At 40.5% G+C, this 23,584-nt stretch overlaps 1 protein-coding gene across 2 annotated transcripts in view; it reads left to right on the forward strand.

Moving 5' to 3' along the window:
* The window catches only part of DGKB (diacylglycerol kinase beta), a 504,484-nt gene that overhangs the window by 477,493 nt on the left and 3,407 nt on the right, over positions 1-23,584 (forward strand). For both annotated transcript variants that reach the window (XM_084618553.1, XM_084618552.1), the window contains exons 23-24: positions 13,813-13,933; positions 18,243-18,303. In XM_084618553.1, the coding sequence (XP_084474679.1) occupies positions 13,813-13,933; positions 18,243-18,303 (182 nt within the window). The remainder of the gene's footprint in view (positions 1-13,812; positions 13,934-18,242; positions 18,304-23,584) is intronic.

The raw sequence follows: 23,584 nt of genomic DNA on the forward strand, positions 1-23,584 counted from the left end.
ATGATAGGTTTAGCTCATTTTGAAATGTGGTAAAAGCAAACTTTCATAATTTCATCACAATTTTCCTCTGCAAAAATTGAAATATGGTTTCACAGGAAAATGTAAATGCCAATGAAAAAACTGATTTGATGACCATTTGTTGCATAAAAAATAAAAATAAATAAATAAATAAAAAGATGAATGATTCTTTCTATAGGGAGAGTCATTCATTTCATTATTTTTTTATTTTCTATGCAAAAAGTTTCGTCTTCCCAACAGTGCAATAAACATTATACAAATGTTAGTAATGCTAATAGTCCTGTGAAAAAAGAGTTTGTTCTTCATCATCATTCTCAGAGTCAGTAATGGAAGGACTGCAACCTGCCTATAGCCATTACAGAGCCAGATGTAAAATATAAATACTCTAGTGGGTATTGGTGAACTAGGAACACAGGAGGTAATCTGATGCATGCAGATGCTGGCAGTCAAGATTACTCAAGCTGTGCTGAAATTTCCTTTGCACCTGGCACTGGAGGTATTAGCCATGCCAGTTCAGTCCCCCAACACAGATGTGCTTGTTGTACCACTTTGTATGTATAGCATTTAGGTTTCTGTTTAGCTTGGCATAGTACACATAAATACTGTAATCCAAAGACCACCCGTTTATTAGTGCACCTGCATCTTCCACTTTCTTTAATTCTTTTTAATGCATTGCAACCCTTAACGTTGCTGAGCCTAGTGCAGGCAAACAGGATCTAGGAACAAAAGGTAAAAATATTAATCTAACTTTACTGTGCATGGCTTACCATGTAAAGTAAATGGTATATTTTAAAAATTATCACAGTATACACTACTTTAGCAGCTGATATGCCCAACAGAATGTCCCATTGTGCTCTACCCAAAGCCTCAGGTCCTCATGTATTCTCAGAAGCACTAACAAATACATTTGCAATAAAAGGCAATATATATCCTATATATAGACTTAGGCCTACAATGTAGGCCTTGATACGGAGAGAAATAGAAAAGGAATGCAAACAAAAGCAAGCTAATAAAAAAGAACTGACTGTTGTCTTGTAAAATACAAATTCCTTCTGAAGACCCGCCTATATCACAATGCCTACAAGTAACTGTAATGGCATGATCATAGATTAATTTCAGTTGAGATATAAGATGTCTGATCTGACAGTTTAAAGGATCCTTTAAATTGGTGTAAATTACAGTTGTACTGGCTTTAGGGCATCTGTATATTGCCAAGGCAGTATAAAGCAGACTTAGTGTAAATGAAAATTAGGTCCAAAATGTGCAGACAATCTCAAATTACCCTACAACCTGACCATTATAGCTACTAGCAGATATCAGAGTTGAGGTGGGATTTGTATTTTATTCATTTGAAATATCCTTTATTTTCATGACCTTTCTTTGTACATATAACGCACATAAATAAAATGCATACATATTTGTAACATTAAAAAAGACCTGACCACCTATGGGTTTGTTGTTCCCTTTCCCCTACTCTCCATGTCTCTGTTTGTATGTTTCTCTGGAAATGCAAAGGGACCTTAAATTTGGTGTAAATGATATTATACAGAAAAATATATATATTTACTTTAAGGCCTGTTCACACCATCTAAGTGCTGTATTGTGTACTGAAGTCTTAATGTAAATAAGAATCAGGCCCTCAGTCTTTTGAGGGCCCTGTCTTGCATCAGCATCCACTGGTATGGACCCTTGTGCCCATGCCAAATCTCACTGAAGACAAAGTTGGTGGGAACCCACATGGGCATAGCAGTCAATGCCCATGGATACCCATGTAGGTTCAGGGCCTTAGAATGTGCATTCTTTGGGGCAAGGGCTGTGCCTTCATCTGTGTTTCTCCCATTGCTAGCAGCACTATGAACAAATAATATGTACTAAAATCTCATCTTCGCTAAACAAAACCAAACTTCACATTTGTGGAAGACCATCAATCAAACAAATCAAGTTTTGTTTGTAAAGTTTCCTTGGGTGTTTGGAATGAAATAGTTGTTTTTTGTATTTGGATTTGTTAGTAGTATCCAGAACCTGGGCATTGGAAAGAACTTTAAATGGCCTATCTGCTAAGCCAACTCCAGCTGATGGTGTTTCTTTTGGTCCTAGGGAAGGAGAAATCTGGAACCTTAACTTGATTGTGGTTATACAGAGAGATAGATATTTTTGTTGTTGGTATTTTTCTTTGGCCTATGTAAATACCTCTCTATAATAAGGTAGCTTTATGTCAATAATTAAAACTGTAAATATTGAATAGGTTATAAAGAAGTTCATTTTTCCTTTCTCTGTGAACCTTTTAAAGATGTTTCTTTAGCTCCTTGCCAAATGAAACACGTTTGGACAGATGTTTAGTATTCATTCCAAAGGCACTATCCCTTTGTTTCTAAATTCAGTGACAAAGAAAGGAGGTTCCTACACATATCCGAATTCTGGAAAATTAATATAATCATACTTCAAAGTACTCTAGTTTTCTCAAATTATGTTTATATCCGTCTCTGAGCCTCAGATTTGTTGCAGATGTCTCTGATAGTAATACGTTAGTGATCTCTTGCAAGGTATTCAGTTTAGAAATTAATGGGAATAGCAGCTATGTTGTAATAGGCCTAGACAACAAAAGAAACCCAAGGCACAACAGTAAATAATCGGTCTGGAACAAATTAGCAGTTAAATTCTGCTGCCACTTCCTAGACATGCTAGGTGGGAAGAATGTGTGGGAAATCTGTCTTTGTTGCTAGTCTACTCAGGGCTTGATTCTGAGAGGTACTGAGCTCCCTCACCTACCATTGAAGCCAGTGGGAAGTGAAGGTGCTCATCACCTTGCAAGATCTATCCCTTGTACAGGAGCTAGGCAGAAGAGTGTCCAGCATGCTCTGTTGAGTGTTAGGTAATAGATCAGACTTAACTTGCCTGGTGGCTCTTCTTGGGCACAAGAAGGCATGGACAGATTTTTTTCCCCCTTAAATATCTTAACATGGAATTTTCACACTGCTGGAAATGGCTAACAGTTCTGGATTTGGAAATATGTCATTCGCGGCTTGCTTCCAAAACTTTTTGAAATGCTAAGCGCATGTTATATGTGGCTTTCTCACCTGCAATGCAAGTGGATTTTCTACCAGGAAGTGCCTCAGAAATTGCTGAGGTTCAGAGCTCCAAACATCACAGAGTGCATGTGGAGCAGGGGGCACAAATAGGAATGTGTCTCACCAAAGAGCTATGCACCAGAGAGATGGGGATCCTGGTGCTGTGGGGTTCTGTGCTGTGCATCTGTTCCAATGAAATCAATGGGAGTTTTGCCATTGATTTCAGTAGGGCCAGAATTTCACCTCATGTGCAAAACTATAAAATCCCTCCTCTGAGAAGAAGATGCAGCAGTAACTACACTTGTACATTTTTTGGAAGGGAAACATTTTTCCCCTTCTTAGTATGTAGTAGTCTTAGAAATGTACAAATCAAAGCTGGATTACATTGATCAAACTTCTACTGTTCCATCAATATTACTGTATCTGTCCTTTCTGGGCAGTGGCATTTTTATAGGCTAATCAAATATCCAATATTACTTGGAGCCATTTGAAGTGAATGCCAGAATTACATAGAAAGTAATCTGAGAATTAGATCTATTTTTGTTAGTTGAAATGATCTTGACTTGTTCATATTGTACCTGATGCCCAGTAAGTTGATAGCCCCAATACAAATGGAAGGATATCCGGTTTGAAGTTCTTAAATATCTGTTAAAAGTGGTGAGCAGTCCAAGCACATTAAAATTCCATGTTCCCCCTACAAGTGTTTGCTGCAGATGACCCCCACTGATCTTAAATATATTTCTGTATCTGTAACTGAATAGAGGTTTTCCGTACAGCATGTTCTAATGGTATTCTGGCCTTTAGCCAACAAGGCACTGAATAAGGCTATTTTTAAAATACAGAAACTGGGAACAGCTGCAGCAATCAAATTTGATAAAAACAGAGAGGAACTTTGCTTTTTTTACAGTTTGTCCAAGTTTAGACTCCTTTCATAGAATGGCTTTTGTTCTGTTGGATGAAGGGGATACAAGAGTAACACAGAGAAATTATTTTAAACAAATAACTTTTTAAAGTATACAGATTAAAATAATAGGGTGAGCTGGGGGTTTTGTTTGTTTTTGTTTTTTGCTGCACTGATATGTTCAATGCCGTTGTACCTCAAACTATTTAAACAATAAATCTCTAAAAAGAATACACTTTGTCTGCCAAGCTTTACCATGAAAGTCTTTTCCATAATGATCTCCTGAAGCAGAAGATGGCATCTCTTGTTTCAAAATATTAGAAATGTGAATGCTGGTATTTGTTCTGAATGTCCTATTTGCAGTGACTGAGGATGAGAGCGATTTAATTAGAATCCTGCATTTTTTCTCCTTTAATATTAATCAAGAACTTATCTAAGAAAAAAAAAGTTCACTTAAGAAAAAAATGTTATAAAGACCTTTTTGTGCACATTAAAATGATTCACAAAATATTTGATTATAAAGCTGTATTCTTCCTTCTTTCACCACCTAGTTCTTAGGAAGTCTGTCACACTGCCTGATTGATAAGAGTCAGGAAGTGCTTATGTACAGAAAGTCCAATATACAATTGTAGGCTGATCTGCTACGTGATTTCATCTGAGGAATGAATCTCTGTGTTAAACTGATGCAAGACAAAAAGAAAAGGAGGACTTGTGGCACCTTAGAGACTAACCAATTTATTTGAGCATGAGCTTTCGTGAGCTACAGCTCACTTCATCGGATGCATCCGATGAAGTGAGCTGTAGCTCACGAAAGCTCATGCTCAAATAAATTGGTTAGTCTCTAAGGTGCCACAAGTCCTCCTTTTCTTTTTGCAAAGACAGACTAACACGGCTGTTACTCTGAAACCTGTCCTGATGCAAGACAAAAATATTGAGTGGAATTCTGGGCTCACTGAAGTAAATGGAAGTTTTGCCATTAACTTCAGTGGCACCAGGATTTCACTCATTACGTTCCTTTAAAGTACTGTATATACAAATTACATTAATTTTAAAATCCTATACCAATAAAACTATTTTTAGGTCAACACCAGTTCAACATGGTAAGCCAAAAATATATTCTTTCTTTGCCTCTTCTCTTGGTTTCTCTAGGGGTCTTTGTGTGCATGTGTGTGTGTAGAAACATTTCTAGACTAGCATGAGGCTCTCAAAAAGACTTTCTCTCTATATATGGTTGTATACTATTACACAAAATCTTGGGCAAAAAAATGGGTTTACGACCCATATCTTCATGAAATAAAAAGGACATCCCCGGGACTGGATACCGTAGAATGTGCACCTGAGTCTTTGTGTGTATTAAAGACATTCATAGTAATTCACAGGATAGCCAGAACTGTGTCAAATTCTGCAGATATGCATGTTGTATAACTTTACTGTCATGAGTAGTCCCATGACGTCAATATTGAGAGGAATATTATCAATATTGTCTTGTTAAGGCACTGGATTAGAATTCTGGAGAACTGGATTCAATTCCTGGCTGTGACCTTGGTCAAGTCATTTAGGCCCTGATCCTGAATGTGCTTAACTTTGTGCAGGGTAAATAACCTTGTGGACTGTGGTGGGACAACTCATGGTTTGTAAATTTAAGTATATATATATATATATATATATATATATATACATCTTTTGCAGGATCAGGTCCTTGATCCGTTTGTGTGTCAGTTGTCCTTTTATAAAATCGGAGTAATAATATTTCCTTTTCCCAACTCTTTGTCTATCTTGTCTGTTTAGATTATGAACTCCTGGAGGCATGGGCTGTCTCTCTGTACAAGCACTAGAATAACTAGGCTCTCATCTAAATAATTATAAATGCTGTGGTATGTCTGTCTACTAGCTGCTGTTGGCTTCTTTTTTAAAATCAGAAAGCACAGCTTACAATGATTTTGGTGATTTATTTTAACATACACCAAGTAATCCAGTAACTGATCATCTTAAATCATACATACTCTGTGACATCAAACATATCTTTAGCACTTTATACAACATATCTTTAGCATTTTCTTCTCTCTGTATATGAAAGTGTCCTCACATTCCTGCGCAATGGAAAATTGTACTTTTGATACATGCACTGTTCTGAGCAGATACTAGAGACTCATGTCATGTGGAGCATTGAACTCAGCAGGTTTTCAAGGATCTCTGGCAAGTCACCAGTTTTCAACTTCTTATTCTATATTTTAACTTTGGAGCCAAAAAATATGCAGCATGATGATTACTAGGATTTAATTAAATTTAGTCAGCCCTGTAGTCCCTTCTTTCCAAAGACAAACTGCCGCCAGAGACCGATTTACCACTGACCAACAATGTTTTTATGCAAATCTGCCTGAGTAAGTGCAGTAACCCCAAATATAATAGTGTCTTTCAATCTCTTTCCAGGACTGCAATATTTATATATTATGAAGATAAATTGGACATCAAAAACAGTTCCATTACAGAGGGAAAGTTCTCTATGTAAATCACTTTTTCTAATCACACTGTATACCTCCCCACCCCCTCTCCCAGTTTGCTTTCTTTGCTTTAAATGCATAGATGAATTCCAAATGTATTATTCTATTGTACATTCACTTTGAATATTGAAATATTGAGTTAAGGGACAATATAAACTTCTTGTTAAATAGCGTTAAGGTCTTCAGGAATGTATCTTCTGGGGCTGAGAAGTACCATAAAGGGCTCATATTCACATATGTCATTTTGTCTATCACCAGAGCAGATTTTGATTTGGGCTTCTTTCCCCTCTCCCCCTTTCCCAACCTGATCATAAGAAGTGGGCTGGCAATCTCCCTAGTGACTTTATCCCCCCCAATCAGGAATGAGTGCCAGGGGTCAGAAGTCCCTGTGTATGCTATTCAGAATCTGCTGACATCAGCACTCCATCGTGAGAGCTGGCTTTGTTTCCTGGTGGTACTAATATGAGGAGACACGTGAAGTAGTTTGGTTTATGGAAGAGGGCAGGAGAGGCATGGTGCTATGAAAACATTCCCACACAGACTACTGGCTCATTGATATAGAAAACAAGTGGGAACCTTCAGTTCTTCCACAAAGCTTAAAATAGAACAAACTGACTCAAGAACCCAAAGGCAACAGTTAAAAAACACTCTTCTCACACACTGATGCTGAAGTACTCTCTAGGCCACATTTGCTATAAGAGTTCAGCTCCCATTTAAGCACCTAAATGAAGCGGCCAGAACTGCAAAAGTCCTCAGTGCCTGGCAGTTCTCAATCTCAATGGGAGGTTTTGGGTGCTGAGCTCTTTTGAAAATCTGATCTTCAACCTCTTAGCATTGATTAAAGCCTGCTCTACTGAATGAAGGATGCATCTAGAGTGCAAAAAATGTTGCGTTAATATATTTGGCATTTCTGATTGTCATTTTTGCAGTTACAAAATACATATAATGCAGCAGCAATACAATATACCTGAAAATATTTGTTGTATTATTTATTTGAGTGCTATCAGCGTGCATGCAGCAGTACATAACTTAAAGGTTAATGTGGCCACTGTCCCAAAAAGATTACACTCTAAATTAGATTAACATTACAGTTCAGACACATCATGTAGCAAAGAGCCACATTATAATCTAGTCTCAAAATGATGGAGGGTTTTTTTGTTTGATTGTTAAAGAGCAAACATTTATTTCTTTGGAGTAACATTCAGAATCTTTGCAGAAGTAGAAGCATGCAGCATTTTAAGACCTCAGAATGTGTCTCTTTAAAGGGAATGTATGCCCAGTGTTGGCCTTGTTGTTGTGGCTACCACCTTTGCTTTGACAAAACACGACTTTAGTGGTCATGCATTGTCGGCAAGTCAATATGTGACATGCTTTTCACTTCCCTTTGAGGCCCCATAAATGCCATGAAATGGTTCGACCACCTCACTTAAGCAATTTCCATAGTGGTTCTTTTCATGGATGGTGTTCTAATGACAATATCAATATTTTTATATATCAAACCAAAAGTTTATCAATTAGTGTAATCCATTCATTGACATTTGGACCTTTTGTCCTCAAGGGGAGTATCACATATCCATGTGACATCCTTCAGACCTGGGGCCAAAACTTTCACTCCCTTTTCGGTTCTTTTTCAAGCTAAGCCATCATCAAAGTCAGTTTACATGAAATATATTGAAATGCATGTAACCATACAGCTCCCTACTGGTCAAATGTATGAGGCAGGGTCAAGAGCATAAATTAAGCATTCCAAAACCAACTATGTTATGTTCACTAAGCTGGCTTTAGCTCCGATTTTTCTGAAGGTAGACTATGACTGACTTAAGCTTACTGTTAAAACTTCTCATGTTTGCCCTAAGCTCACATGACTTGTCAATGTGCCATAACAAATGTGAGGGTTCTGAAGAGGCCCCACTTTTTGTAGGGTAGAAGTGTATTGTGGGATTCTAACGTACTGTATACGCATTTGAATTGTTCTCATCTCTTCAAATGTTTAACATACCACAGTGTTTGGTATGTGGCTCAAAGTGGCTCAAAGGGCAGGAATTGGCCTTTAGTTACCTGCTGTTAGCTGGCACTAAGTTTACAGCAACTGAAAAGTGACACATCAAATTTAAGTCACTGAAAATCACTATACTGAATCCTTGCATATGTTTCATGAGCTGTCAGTAATACAAATCTGTTCTTAATTATTCTTCCATTTAATTTTTTTTTTCTGCGTGGATGAGAATTTGATGTTTGCTTTGGCCAGAAATGTTTAAACAATTTAATAGTCTATAAAATTCTGTATCCTTTTACAATCGAAGAAGTTTGGCAAATGAGTAAGACTTTTCTTTTTTAAAACTGTGTGGAAATTGAGAAAAATATAATATGTTTAAGCTTAGAGTTCAAGTTGAAAATATGTATGAGTAACTTCAGGGAAAATGAACGAGAAGTACTTGTGGCACCTTAGAGCCTAACAAATTTATTTGGGCATAAGCTTTCCTGGGCTAAAACCCACTTCATCAGATGCATGCAGTGGAAAATACAGTAGGAAGATAGATATATATACAGAGAACATGAAAAAATAGGGGTTGTCATACCAACTCTAACGAGACTAATCGATTAAGGTGGGCTATTATCAGCAGGAGAAAAAAACTTTTGTAGTGATAATCAGGCTGGCCCATTTCAAACTGTTGACAAAAAAGTGTGAGTAACAGTAGGGGAAAAATTAGCTTGGAAAAATAGTTTTTAGTTTGTGTAATGACTCATCCACTCCCAGGCTTTATTCAAGCCTAATTTAATGGTGTCCAGTTTGCAAATTAATTCCAGCTCTGCAGTTTCTTGTTGGAGTCTGTTTTTGAAGCTTTTTTGTTGAAGAATTGCGACTTTTAGGTGTGTAATTGAATGTCCAGGGAGATTGAAGTGTTCTCCGACTGGTTTTTGAATGTTATAATTCTTGACATCTGATTTGTGTCCATTTATTCTTTTGCACGGAGACTGTCCGGTTTGGCCAATTTACATAGGGTGACCAGATGTGCTGATATTATCGGACAGTCTCAATTTTAAGACATTTGTCCCGTGTCCCAACCACACATCGGTCAGGACGCCCTTTGTCCCTATATCGGGGACTGCTCACCATGAGTCATCGCGCTCACCAAAGTCCCAGGGCTGGCAGCGCTCCCTTGGGCAGCTCCCAATGCCCACCCGCCAGCAGGAGCCTGCAGTGTGGGCGGCACAGAGGCACAGGGGGTCTCTGTGTGCTGCACTGGCTCCCTCCTGCCCAATCAGAGCTGCGGGGGCAGGGCTCACAGGCACCGGCAGCGGGCAGAGAGCCCTCCGCCACCCCCCCGCCCCCCGACCCGACCCTAGGAGCCAGAGGGACCTGCCAGATGCTTCCCGGGAGCCGCCCCAGGTAAACACCGCCGGAACTCCCCACCTTACCCGCCAGCAGGTCCCTCTGGCTCTTTGGGTCTCGGGGGGGGGGGGGCGGGGGCAGGGGGCTCTCTGTGCACTGCTGGTGCCTGCAAGCCCCACTCTGCGGCTCCAGCAGCTCCCATTGACGCTTTTCCCAGCCAATGGAAGCCACGGAGCTCGCGCTTGTGGCAGGCACAGCACGTGGGGAGTCTGGAGACCCCCCCTCACTGCTCTGACCCTAGGAGCCAGAGAGCTCCCAGCAGGGCTGGTGAGTGTGGCCAGGGAAGGGGGCAGGGTGTGATGGAGTAAGTGTCTGGGAGATGTGTGTGGGGTGCTGGGCTGTGAGGGTGTGGAGGGCACTGGGCAGTGGGGGAGGTTTGTGTGTTTTGGGGTGCTAGGCAGTCGGGGCCTGTTGGGGGGTGCTGGGCAGTGGGGGAGATCTGTATGTGTCAGGGCACTGGGCAGTGGGGGTCTGTGTGGGGCATAGTTTAGTTGTGGTGATGGGGCTGTGGGGAAGGGCATTGGGAGGGAGGGAGGGAGGAGAAATCTGTGTGTATTGGGAAACTAGTGAGTGGAGGGTTCTGTATGGGGTGCTGGGCAGCTATGGTGGGGCTGTGGGTGGGGGGGGCGCTGGGGAGGGGTGGTGGTGTGCACCACACTGTGCATTTGTGGTGGAAATGTGGGTGGGGGGGCCCTCTGGGCATAGTGGGTTCAGGGGATGCAGGGCATAGTGGATCCAGGGGGTGCTGGGCAGGGGAGATGTGTGGCACAGCATGGGACCACCCCCAGCAGGATGGGGCATGCTGGTAGCACAGGGCCAGGCAGACCAGTGTACCCCATTGCCCCTGGCCAGCCCCGCCCTTCCCACTGCTCACCTCCTCAATTGAAGGCGGGAGGAGGGGGTGCAGGGGTAGGTCCCGGCAGTGCTTACCTGGGGCGGCTCCTGGGAAGCAGCCGGCAGGTCCCTGAGGTGAGTGTCGCTGGGCTGAGCCAGCAGTGGGCTCCCCGCAACAAAGTCTGTGCAGACTGGTCCACCTAGCTCATGGCAGAGCCGAGGAAAGGAGGCACCTGCCTCTGCGTGTGCTGATTTCCCCCAGGGCAGGCCGGGGCTGCGCACTGCTAAGCTGCTGCCCAGTTCACTTACCCACATTGGCAAGCAGGGATTGCACCTGGCGGCGGACATCTGCACGATGTACAATCGGGACGCCATTTGTCCCGGAATTCAGGTAACATTTTAAATTTAGTAGTCAAATAGAAAATTAGTCGATTGGGAATGTCCCATTGAACCTGATTGTGATCTGTTATCTACTGGCAATTGTGGTTTTCCAGGTTGTTTTCAGGTGTAACGCTGAAGCTGGGGCTGAAGGCAGGATGGTGGGCCTCCCCTCTGTGACTGCAGCTGGGGCTGGAGCCAGGGCTAGATCTGGGATGGTTCGCTCCCCTGCCCTGCAATTGGGTCTGACTTTGCAACCAGGATCCTGCGCCCCTGTCCTGAGACTTCAGCCAGGGGCTGGGGCTGGAGCTGGGGCCAAGAGTCCTTGAGTCCTTGCCCCATGGCTTGTGGTGTGGGCTGCAGCAGGGGCCGTACACCCCTCTTGCAGCTTCCTAGGGCTGTGCACCCCCTCTCATGGCTCCAGTCGGGGCTGTGCACCTGTGGCTCTCCTCCTTCCTCTCCCTCCCCGCCCCCCCACTTGCCCAAGGTGTCCTGATATTTCACTCTTGCAATCTGGTCACCCTAAATGTACATGGCAGAGGGGCGTTGCTGGCACATGACGGCATATATCACATTGGTAGATGTGCAGGTGAACGAGCTCCCGATGGTGCGGCTGATGTGATTAGGTCCTATGATGGTGTCCCTTGAACAGATAATGTGGACAGAGTTGGCAACGGGCTTTGTTGCAAGGATAGGTTCCTGGGTTAGTGTTTTTGTTGTGTGGTGTGTGGTTGCTGGTGAGTATTTGCTTCAGGTTGGGGGACTGTCTGTAAGCAAGGACTGGCCTGTCTCCCAAGATCTGTGAGAGTGAGGGATCATCCTTCAGGATAGGTTGTAGATCCTTGATGATGCACTGGAGAGGTTTTAGTTGGGGGCTGAAGGTGACGGCTAGTGGCGTTCTGTTACTTCCTTTGTTGGGCCTGTCCTGTAGTAGGTGACTTCTGGGTATTCTTCTGGCTCCATCAATCTGTTTCTTCACTTCAGCAGGTAGGTATTGTAGTTTTAAGAATGCTTGATAGAGATTTTGTAGGTGTTTAAGAATGTTGTCCTTTTAACACATCAATTGTATTTCTTACTCTCTATCAAAGTTATGTGTACACTTTTTTTAAAGAATGGAAAATACTGAAATACAGAGTTAGGAGCTGTCAAAGAACTTACATTCTTGTCCATTTTCCCTCCTAATGTCCTCCCTCCCCCCATAATAGTCGGGAACTTTATTCATTTTTGTTTAGTTTCCATAGTATGATACTGACTTCTCTCTCTCATTTTAGCATTGAGAAAAAGAAAATAGCAAGGAAATAAAGAAAGGGAGGAAAATAAGAATGAGCGTGGTGGACAGAAGCAAATTCTCTGGGTGTTAACAGAATAGTTAGGACCACACCCCAACTATACTCCAACTCTTTATTCAATTTCTTCTTTAATACATAGATTTCAGTTAACTACTTTGATCCAAAGGCGCAATGAAATCAACAGAAAACTCCCTTTGACAGTTTCGCTCAACCCCATAGTTAAAAATAGCATGAAATTCCACCTACAGTGAAGGTTGAGCTACACATGTCAATATTTTCTCCTTTCTTTTGTCAATGTCATGATTCTTGCACCTGAGGTTTTAGCATTCCTCTCTCTAGTTCATTGGCTAGCAAATCTCTGAGAAACAAGGATATTAACAGCCACTTTATAAAGCAAGGGACATTTAAACATAATCTACAGCTGAAAGAAAATGTTTCTGTTCCTTGTCCATCTGTTCTTGGCAGCATACATTTCACTAGAACTTGTAAAATGGTTCACACAAAAACAAGCCTAGTGGGTTCCAGAGAGGATTTAACTCACTTTGGTTGCCCCTCAAACTAGTCTGATGTATTAATGGTTAGAGACTCTTTTTGTCTTGTAAACTGAAGACTCTGAATTTATATTATACTTGTTCCTTGAGATCAAGGCAACTAGTATTTATTTAACTTTTAACTTTTCTTTTTGAATAATACTGTTTTAAATGATATTTTACAGTTTTATTACACAATATTTTGGCACTGAACTACATGAGAAGAAAAATATTTACATTGTAAACAAGTGATCAAAATAGGAAATGCCAGATTAATGCCCATACTTTAATTATATCCCCTTGAGCATTCAACCTGTGCAATGAATGAGGCAAAAGTCCTGTGGAAAAAAATAGTGTATGATCATGTAAATAAAGTCTGTATCAAAGTGCATAAGCACAAAGAGGCCAAATTAAAGTTGCCTAGGCCACTTAATGGAAGATTATGGGACAAATAAAAGGCACTTTTCTAGCCCAAGGGCTTTCCCTTCTTAAATTTCAAAGACCTGCTACAAACAATGGAGGTATAGAGCTTCTCAAAAAAAAAGGTTGAAGGAGTCTTTTATGATGTTAAGCAATCTAAATATAGAGGTTGCTACCAGACCTGTGTATGCTTATTATTAGACTTTAGAGACATTTTTGTCATGATGTTTTGGAATGAGATGACAGTGAGTCCAGGTATAGTAATCCTGAAAGTTGACAACTGTTAGTCAGTTTAGAAAATAATGTTGCCATTACTTCTCTGCCAGTAATGTTCCTACTACCTTTTATCTTTTCTTATGCTAGTAGTTCCTATTGCTGTCATTTTTACTAGTCAGTCCTAGCTCTTACACCATTTCAGAATTAATTTCTAGTTGAAGAGTTGATGTCTTCCTAAAGGGAAGTGTGTTGAATTGTTTCAGATCTGAGTGATCAGCTGATGGAAGTGGTTGGTCTGGAGGGAGCCATGGAGATGGGTCAGATATACACAGGATTGAAAAGTGCTGGCAGGCGGCTTGCACAGTGCTCGTCTGTTGTCATCAGGTAAACACTTTATTGTACCTTCTAGTTATAAAATTTTGTATTGCTACATATTGAATAAAAATCAGATATTAAATGCACATGAAAATTTGCTGAATTTGTAGGTATTTACTGAATTCATGTATTTAAGTGTTTTTCTTTCATTAAAATACATGATAGGGTGAATAGGAAAATTCTTAACTTCAGTCTTCTCGCCTTATAGTCATCTCTCACCTCATTGTGAGAAGAGGTTTTATCTAGTGGTGAGAGAAGAGAACTGAGAGTTGATACCCCTGGGTTTTATTATTCACTGACTCTGAGTGACCTTGGACAAGTCATTTACATTTCTTTGACACATTTCAATCTCTTCATAAGATGGGTATCCTAATATATTCTTCACCCGGGAGTTATAAATTGCCGTTAGTATTTGTAAAGCACTTTAAGATTCTCAGGAGCAAAAAAACCCACACGTTATTGTTATACTGTCTGTTGAGCACTGACAAGTCACCATGAACAAATGCATTGGTATGAGTTAGCCATGAAACAGGAGAACTGGCTAATTTGATTGGGCTGTATTATTTGGACAACATTGTCAAATTCCTAGGAGTGAGTAGAAAAGAATAGCACAAGCATGTAGGGACAAAATCAGAACGGCTAAGGCACAAAATGAATTACAACTAGCCAGGGACATAGAAGACAGTAAGAAGAGGTTCTATAAATACGTTAGGAACAAGAGAAAGACAAAGGAAAGTGTAGGCCCTCTCCTTAGTGGGGAAAGTGAGCTAATAATGGATTACATCAAGAAGGCTAAGGGGTTTAATGTCTATCTTGCTTCACTCTTCACAGAAAAGGTAAATTGTGACCAGATATTCAACACAATTAATATTAACAAGAAGGGGCAAGGAATGAAGGCCAAAATAAGGAGAGAACAGATTAAAGAATATTTAAATAAGTAAGGTGCATTCAAGTTGGCATGGCCTGACAAAATTCACCCAAGGGTACATAAGGAACTAGATATTAGCAATTATCTGGGAGAACTTATAGAGGACGGGTGAGGTCCCAGAAGACTGTAGAAGGACAAACATAGTACTTATCTTTAAAAGGGGGTACAAAAGGACTCGAGGAACTATAGACTAGTCAACCTAACTTCAATACCTGGAAAGATAAATGTGGCAAATTATTAAACAATCAATTTGTAAGCACCTAAGGGATAATGGAGTCATAAGTAATAGCCACCATAAGCCAACCTAATTTCCTTCTTTGACAGCATTTCTGGCCTATTGGATAGGGGGAAGCTGTAGAGATGGTGTGCCTTGATTCTAGTAAGGAATTTGGCATAGTCCCACATGGCATTCTTGTAACCAAACTAGGGAAATGCGGTCTAGATGAAATTACTATAAGATGGATGAAAAACTGGTAGAAAGAACAAACTCAAAGAGTAGTTATTAATAGTTTGCTGTCAAACTGGGGGCATGTATTTAGTGGGATCCTGCAGGGTTCTGTCCTGGATCTGGTACTATTCAATATTTTCATTAATGACTTGAATAATGGAGTAGAGAGTCCACTTATAATGTTTGCAGATGACTCCAAGCTGGGAGGGGTTGCTAGCACTGTGGAGGACAGGATTGGAATTCAAAACAACCTTGATAGATTGGAGAATTGATCTGAAATAAACAGGATGAAATTCAATAAAGATGTGCAACAGAAGTTGGTCCAATAAAAGATATTACTTCACCCATCTTGTCACTCTAATGTATAAAGTACTACACTTTGGAAAATCAGATACACAACTACAAAATGGGGACTAACTGACTAGGAAGTAGTACTTCATAAAAAAATCTGGGAGTTATCGTCAGTCACAAATTGAATATTATCAGGCACCTCCTCAGTCTTCTTTTCCCACCTAGATCAGGTTTGGCCCAGGTCAGCTGTGTAGATGATCTGCCTGAAGCTGGAACCTGAGCTCTGGGATCCCATGATTGGGGGTTGGGGGGGCAGCAAGGTGGAGCTGCAAAAGGCGTGTATTATATGTAAGGTTATGGCTACACGACAGTTAAAGGCCACCAGGTGTCCCAGGTCAGCTGATTTGGGCTTGCCAGGCTCGGGCTGCAGGCCTTTAAAATGACAGTGTAGATGTTCAGGCTCAGGCTGGAGCCTGGGACCTTTCTCCTCAACCCCGCTCCACAGGATCCCAGAGCTCAGGCTCCAGCCTGAGGCAAATCATCTACACTGCAATTTTACAATCCTGGGCCACCCAGGGGTGTTTAATTGCTGGGTAGACATACCCTAAGATATGGGTAATTGTCCCACTTTACTTGGCACTGGTGAGCCTCAGCTGGAACACTGCATCCAGTTCTAGACACCACACTTTAAGAAAGATGTGGACAAATTGGCGAGAGTCCAGAGAACAACCAAAATGATAGAAGGTTAAGAAAACCTGATCTAGGAGGAAAGGTTAAAAGAACTGGGCATGTTTAGTGATGGGAAAAGAAGCCTGAGGAGAGACCTGATAATATTCTTCAAATATGTTAAGGGCAGTTACAAAGAAGATGGTGATCAATTGTTCTCCATGTCTCCTAACATAGGAAAATAAGTAATTGTCTTAATCTTCCACGCAGCAGGTTTAAATTAGGTATTAGGAAATATTTTCTAACTATAAGCTCTAGAATTGGCTTCTAGGGAGGTTATGGAGTGCCCACCATTGAGGGTTTTTACGAACAGGTTAGACAAACACTTGTCAGGAATGGTATAGGTTTACCTGGTCCTGCCTTTGTACAAGGTGCTGGGCTGGATGACCTCTCGAGGTCCCTTCCAGCCCTATATTTTTATGATTCTATGACTTACTGAGCTAAAAGTGAACACAGTTTTCATTGGTATGACAAAGTGCTGAACAGAACCAGAAAAATCTCTATATTTCCAAAAAAGTTTTTTTAAATATTTGACAATTTTACAAAATTGTACAATTTTTCCCCAGTGAAGCTTGCCTCATCCCACCTCACCTCATGTGCGAGAGAAAACCATTAAGAAACATTAAGAAAATAAGGTGGGATTTTCCAAGGTGCCTTAGGTGATTTTGAAAATCTTACCCATGGTGTTTAATTCAGGATGGCTCCCGATTTGGGGTAGCAAGCATCCAATCTCGGTTGATGCAGAGAAGAAATGCTTGCCATCTCCCCTCCCTCTTTTGGAGTGCCATGTGCCTGGGTGCACACCAAAGAAACAATACCTATGCTCTCCTACAAGTCGGGACTCCAAATGTGACACTTTTACTCAGCTTTTGGGTGAGGCCACTTGCATGGTCTCCGTTTCTGTTTCTACATGTTGCACCCTGGCCATAAGTTACAGCAGTTACTCCCTTGAAAGTGTAGGTATTTCTGAAGGTGAAAGTTTACCTTCTGCTGAGGGTATTGCACTTGCCTTCCATTTCCCTTGACTTAAATGGGTGCAGAATTGGATGTGCCCAAGGTTATTATCTTGATTCCTGCCTTTACATTCCTGTAGGCTTATGTAATTATCTGATGTGCATCATTTCCAGTAGTGCTGGGTCTATAAAACTGTTATTCTGCAAATCATATTAGAGCACTAAACATTCTAACTGTTTTATCCTTAAAGGCAAAGCCTCTGAACACAGTCCTCCTTGGAACTGACTTTACTGCTATATGAGTATGAGCAGGGTACCAGAATAGATGCAAACAACAGAATATCCTCCCAGTGCTAATAAAAATACTAGTATGGCTGAAAGAGTTTTCTTATTTGGTTCATAAACAGTAGTTTGAAAATTGTTATGGGTAGCATGGACTTCTCTTTATTATTTGTATTGTGGTAACATCGAGGCACCCCGTCCCATTGTGCTCGGCACTGTGCAGACATGTAACAAAAAGGTACTCTTTGCCCCAAAGAGCTTCACTGTGTTCTTATTCAATAAAGTAGGTTCATACCCTAAGTTCATGCAGAAGTCAAGTTCCACTATCTGCACTCTGCTCTGTCATGAAGGAATAGCTGCATATTTTTAGCACATTGTGCCTGTTTGTTATACTTTTGTTTTGCATATTAAAAGTACACTTGGGACTGTTCCTGAATGACAGTATATATGTTTGCACATAACATTACAGAAGAGTACTTAAAATAAGGGCATTACTTTTTTGTAGGGGCATTGGGTCATATACCTGATCTATGGTGGAATAACAGTGGAAGTTGCATGCACACTTGTAGGCAATAAATGTCCTGATGATTGCACACATCTGTTCTGTCCTCATAGATCTCTGTTCAAAATAGAAGTTTGATGAATTTTGTCCAGCCACTCTTATTCATATAATTAAATATTTTACTTTAGAACCAGCAAGTCGCTGCCCATGCAGATTGATGGAGAACCATGGATGCAGACTCCTTGTACAGTAAGTATGCTTTTATCAACATATCCAATAGAACTGGAAAAGAAATTTGAGGGGGAAATATTTTTTCTATGATAAAAAATGGCAATCAGTTTTAATGATCAAACTTTCATTTCGGATCTCCTTAAATGTTAGAAACTGCTCCTTTTCAATTAGAGACAACTGTAGCTATCAACATTGACTTAGCTTATGCTCCATAATTTCTGTACACCCACACAGATACACAGCACACCCACTCTCTCACGCGAACATAAAGAAACAAAACCTGTAATTTAATCATGCTATTTCTTCTACAGGTTGAGATGGAAGAAAAAGAAAGAGATTGTTATTACATTTCTTATTCTGAATACTTGGGAGACTCTCAGATACTATAGTGATGGGAGGGCCATATAAATAGATGGATGTGTGAGCACAGAACAGTGGGAAATCTCATGAGATTTGTCACAAAATCTTTCGGAGTGAAGAGGTTGTGCATAACCTCTTGCAGCCATAAATCTGTGGTTATAGAGCAACAGGACCTGTGATTTCCCAGTCACTGGACTTGCAGAACCCATGGAAGGATGTTGGCCATACTGTTTTTTACAATCACCCCAATGTCTGATCCATGGAGCATCTGACCCATGGTTACAGCCAAGAACACCACACACCATAGTCCGTTTTGTTGCCTAGTCAAACTACCCTTTAAAAGTGGTCATAAAATGCATGTGTTCTTGTGTGCAGCCCCTTCCCAGATTTACTGTATCATTCCTAAAATAAACTACTCTGTCCTCTATAACAAACCCACTATGGAACGTGTTTATTTCCCTTTTGTGGGCAGACTAATCCACAGACTTTAAGCTTCATAAAGGCGAGTATCTGCAGAATCTCTATACATTTAGTCACAGAAGAATGATTCTATTTGATTTTATTTTTTACATTTATATTACAAGAAATATTTTCCCTTTTTCTTCTGCTGAAAGAGTACTGTTGCTCCCTGCATTTTCATAATTTTTGCCTTTGTCTCCATGCACAGAAAATACTTGTGCACCAAAAACAAAATTTACAAATCTTCTTAGACTTTCTCCTTGTCCTGGTTCTAAGTGGTCAAATATTTATCCAAGGCTAACATTCGAGGAAGGAGTTTTAGATATCTTTGTTTGATTTTGAGATCATATTTCCAAAGCTCTGCTTCAGAAAGATTTTTTTTTTTTTTTTGGAAATCAGAGAGCATTTGTTCATGGACTATGTAGCTTTCTCTATTCAAGCACGTGCACGAAAAAAAGTGTTACTGACTGTAACTGTGTGAACAAACTGTTTGAGCCCCAGGATTGTAAACTTCAGAAAAAAATATCAGGAGACTAGTATAGAAATCATGAGTTTTTGCCTATACTACAGACTTCAATAAAGTTTGCCTTGAAGTTGTCCCCCTGACTTAACCAAAAGTAAATTATCATTTCTTTTAAGATGAAGAGGAGTTCAACACACACACACACACAGAGTGAGTCCCATCCCTCCAGCGTTGACATCAGGCACATGGCTGCGTCTTTAGGCACTTAAATACTTTTAACTTTTGATCCTAAGTGCCAAAGTCACTTTTGAAATCTGACTTAGCCATCTGAGTTACTTATGCCCAGATTTTTAAAGGTATTTAGGAGCCTTTGGAGTTAGGCACCTAAATATCTTTTAAAATTTGGGCCAATGGCTTTTTGGTGAAATCTGACCCCACTGAAGTCAATGAAAGTTTTGCCATTGATTTAAATAGTGCCAGGATTTCACCCTATAGCTCTAATAACATAGAGAATATGAAAGCTAAAAATTATTATTTGTATTGTGATAGCACCTAGAGTTCCCAATAAGTATGGAAGCCCCATTGTGCTAGGCACTGTATGCATACATAAAAAAAGACAGTTCCTGCCCTAAATATCTTACAATCTCAGGCCTCAATTCTGCAGCATTATGCTGCACATAGCCAGGCTGCTATGCTTATCTGGAGATCCACTGCAGGCCGCCCAAAAAGCACAAGTTGCATGATCGAGGCCTACATTTTATTGCTTTCATCATCTTTTCATATAGAACTCTTTTTGTGAAGAAAAAATTATAACGTGAGTGGTTACATTAAACATCTTTGATAATTAGCTGAAGAGGAAATTCTATCACAGCTCACCCAGCCAAAATATAGTGACATAAAATATATTTATGGTCTCACTTGATCTCCAAACAGGTCATTAATAGTAAAGAATCTTCAAAGGCTCTCGAGTTAATTTGATAAACTTCTGTCTTCAGGCACCAGTATTTCTTTAAGAAAAATAATATTTCCATTTACCTACAACTGTCTTTAGCATTGTTTTGAAAAATCTCAAAGAATATCTGTCTTAATTACAAAAAACTGCAATTTCACTTCTTTCGTCTGTTCTTGATTTGGTAAGTACCAAGTGTGAATCTCAAGCAGCCAGTATCACTAGATTAAAAATGGAAAAAAGAGACATTTATGGCAGATGCAAGAATATTTCCTCTGTGAAGAAATGGAAATGCTAGTCCACTGGCAGGGCCATTTTATGGAATGCAAGAAATTAAAAATATCATTGGTATTTGTCACAAAACATGTGACATACTTTCTGTCTATTGGTGTTGATAAGGTTTATTTAACAACAGGACATTTATTACAATGGCATGATTTTTTTTTCCTATTAGAAAAACTCATAATACATGGCACCAGAAAATTATACAGGTGCTTTTATCATCCCTGGAAAAGAGGTTTGAATATTTATGTTTGAATGAATTTATGTATGAATTTTTTCCCTGGCCTTTCTCATACTCTTTAAGAGTGTAATTGAACCATTGTGCAGAGAGCCAGCACAAGGTCTACCTCATTACTTAACCCCCACCTAGGGGCAGGGAGACTGAGGGCTGAACAGCTTGGGCCTCTTACTCTTTGTGGAAAGAGTCTATGCGTAGCTAAGAGAGGGGCCACAGACCAGCTTTTACATAGATCCACTGGCCTCAACACCCCTGGCAGCGGGCACAGAGGAGCTCTAGTTGCAACTCCATCCCATAAATCTCTCAAGCCATTCGGGCCTAATCTCACTGAATGCAATGGGACTTTTGTCCTTGATTTCCGCGGCAGCAGGATTGTGTCCTGGCTCTATATAGCAGTTGATGATAGGGGAAACTGTCCAGCAGTAGTTCAATAGTTAACATAGAAACTGATGCCAGCCTGTAAAAAGTTTCTCTTGTTATAATGACAACTTGCATGAATTTCTGTTTCTAGCCCTGAGGTTTGGGGAGATTGGTTTTTGTTTGTTTGTTTTGTGCTGCTGTTGTGTTTTTGGTTCAGGGGCAGCAGTTGGGTGTTCTTTTTTCCGTTCACTGCTACACTGCACATTAGTGTTGTTTACCTATGCATAATTTTTCTTAATTTCACAATAGTCGTTTTTGTAATTGACAATGCAATTTCCTGCATGTGTGCTTTCTGCACCTCAGACAAGTATGCTACCATAATGCACCTATCTTTCCAGTTCAAATTGTTAAGAAAAAATTAGTTGTGACTAATTGCCAATTAATTTGCAGTAACTTGTGGGAGGGGGAACAATTGCACCTACTAATTAAAATTTAAAATATTCCAACGTGTCATCTTTAGGTGTCTGTGGAATACATAATTTCCATTTTAGTTCTGCGCTGGATCTGTAACAACCCTGAGCTTGACAGCTCTATTAATTTAAAAGCTCAGTGATACCTATTAGTACAAAACATGAAAAAAATGCTATTAATCATTTATTTTAATTTTGCAGCTCTGTCATTTTCACAGTATGTTTAAGAATTATGGTGACACCATAATGTTTTCCAATCTACCAGTGTGAAGGGGAAACAGATCACACTACTTAAGAGAGATACTAGAGTTTATTATTAGAGCTTAATTAATGCCAGACTGATTAGATGTGATTGCATTTTGCACAATAATATTGTTAAGAAATTGTTTAAAAGGACTGCCACATACAGCTCTATTTAAAACCATTGGGCTGGATCAGAGAGGTTTGGCCCAAATGTACACAGCCCAAGCCAGGAGAGAGGACACAAAGAGAGCTTAAAACTCACCTTTGCACTTCTCTTATCCTATGGCTTCTCTATGCAAGGTAGTCCTCTGCACTGTGTTATACATGGGAGGCGTGTGAACTGCCTCTTGTGGGAGGCTAGCCCCCAAGCCCTGCCCCTAGAGCCCAGAACCCCCCACCCCAGACTGCCCCAGCTCCGGAGCACCAGATGGGTGGGCAGCACGGCCCCAGTCCCCGCAGCACTGGGTGGGTGGGTGGTGCCCCCCCTGGGCCATGGCACAGGTGAAGACTAAGCTGCAAAATGGGAAGCAACGTGGGGCAGAGCGTGGGTGGGGCCACACTTGGCTGTTTGGGGAGGCTCAGCCTTCCCCAGCCTATCATACCCACCACCCATGGTGTTAGAGCACCCTTAAGGGCTGTTCTTTCTGGCACATCTGCATCTGGCCTCAGTCGTTTTGGGGGATAGTTATGATGTAGTGTTGCCCCAGTCACTCCTGCCCCAGCAGCAGGGAGAGGAGTGGCATACAAACCTCTAGACTGTGGGTAATCCTGTGAATCTCCCTGTTGATAGTGTGAAGCCAAGTGGCCACCTGTTGCCCATGTATATGGCTCAGTATGTTCATATTTGAATTTAACTTTGTATCCTCTGAGGTGTAGAGTTGACTGTTAATCGAAATATTTTAACATAAACTGGGAGTATCATTTATAGTTTCTTATTAGTTAGCATCTTGATTAGCTCCTGTATTTATAACACCATATTCTGTTTTCATTGGAAGGGCAACGATGACCTCTTATTTAAGCGTACTATGATGTTAGGAACACACATATAACTAGCACACATTGTAGAGTCCAATAACATAAAAGGAAAACTATTTGATCTAAGAAACATAGTTAATACATTAAACTTATTACTCCCTAGTGCATTTCATTTACTGCATGCATTGTGTTACTGTGGCTTCAAGGCACTTTTTGAAGCTCTGACGTGCTCCTGAAAAAATAAATGTCCATTTTATGCATTTATAAACATTTTTAATATGACAGACTCAGACTTCTCATGTATTAGCAAACATTACTATCTTCTGATGATACAGACTAACATGGCTATCACTCTGAAACCTATCTTCAAATAAGGAGCAATTACTATCTCTAATTTTAAGAGTTATGCTCTTCTTTAAATTGGGTATGGTTTTCCTTTTAGCAAGTATATCATTAGCTGCACTTCTTAGGGCTGCAAAAATTATTTTAAAATTTCTAAT

This window comes from Lepidochelys olivacea (genome assembly GCF_965140295.1).
Source record: "Lepidochelys olivacea isolate rLepOli2 genome assembly, chromosome: 2".
In the NCBI taxonomy this organism is placed as follows: domain Eukaryota; kingdom Metazoa; phylum Chordata; order Testudines; family Cheloniidae; genus Lepidochelys; species Lepidochelys olivacea.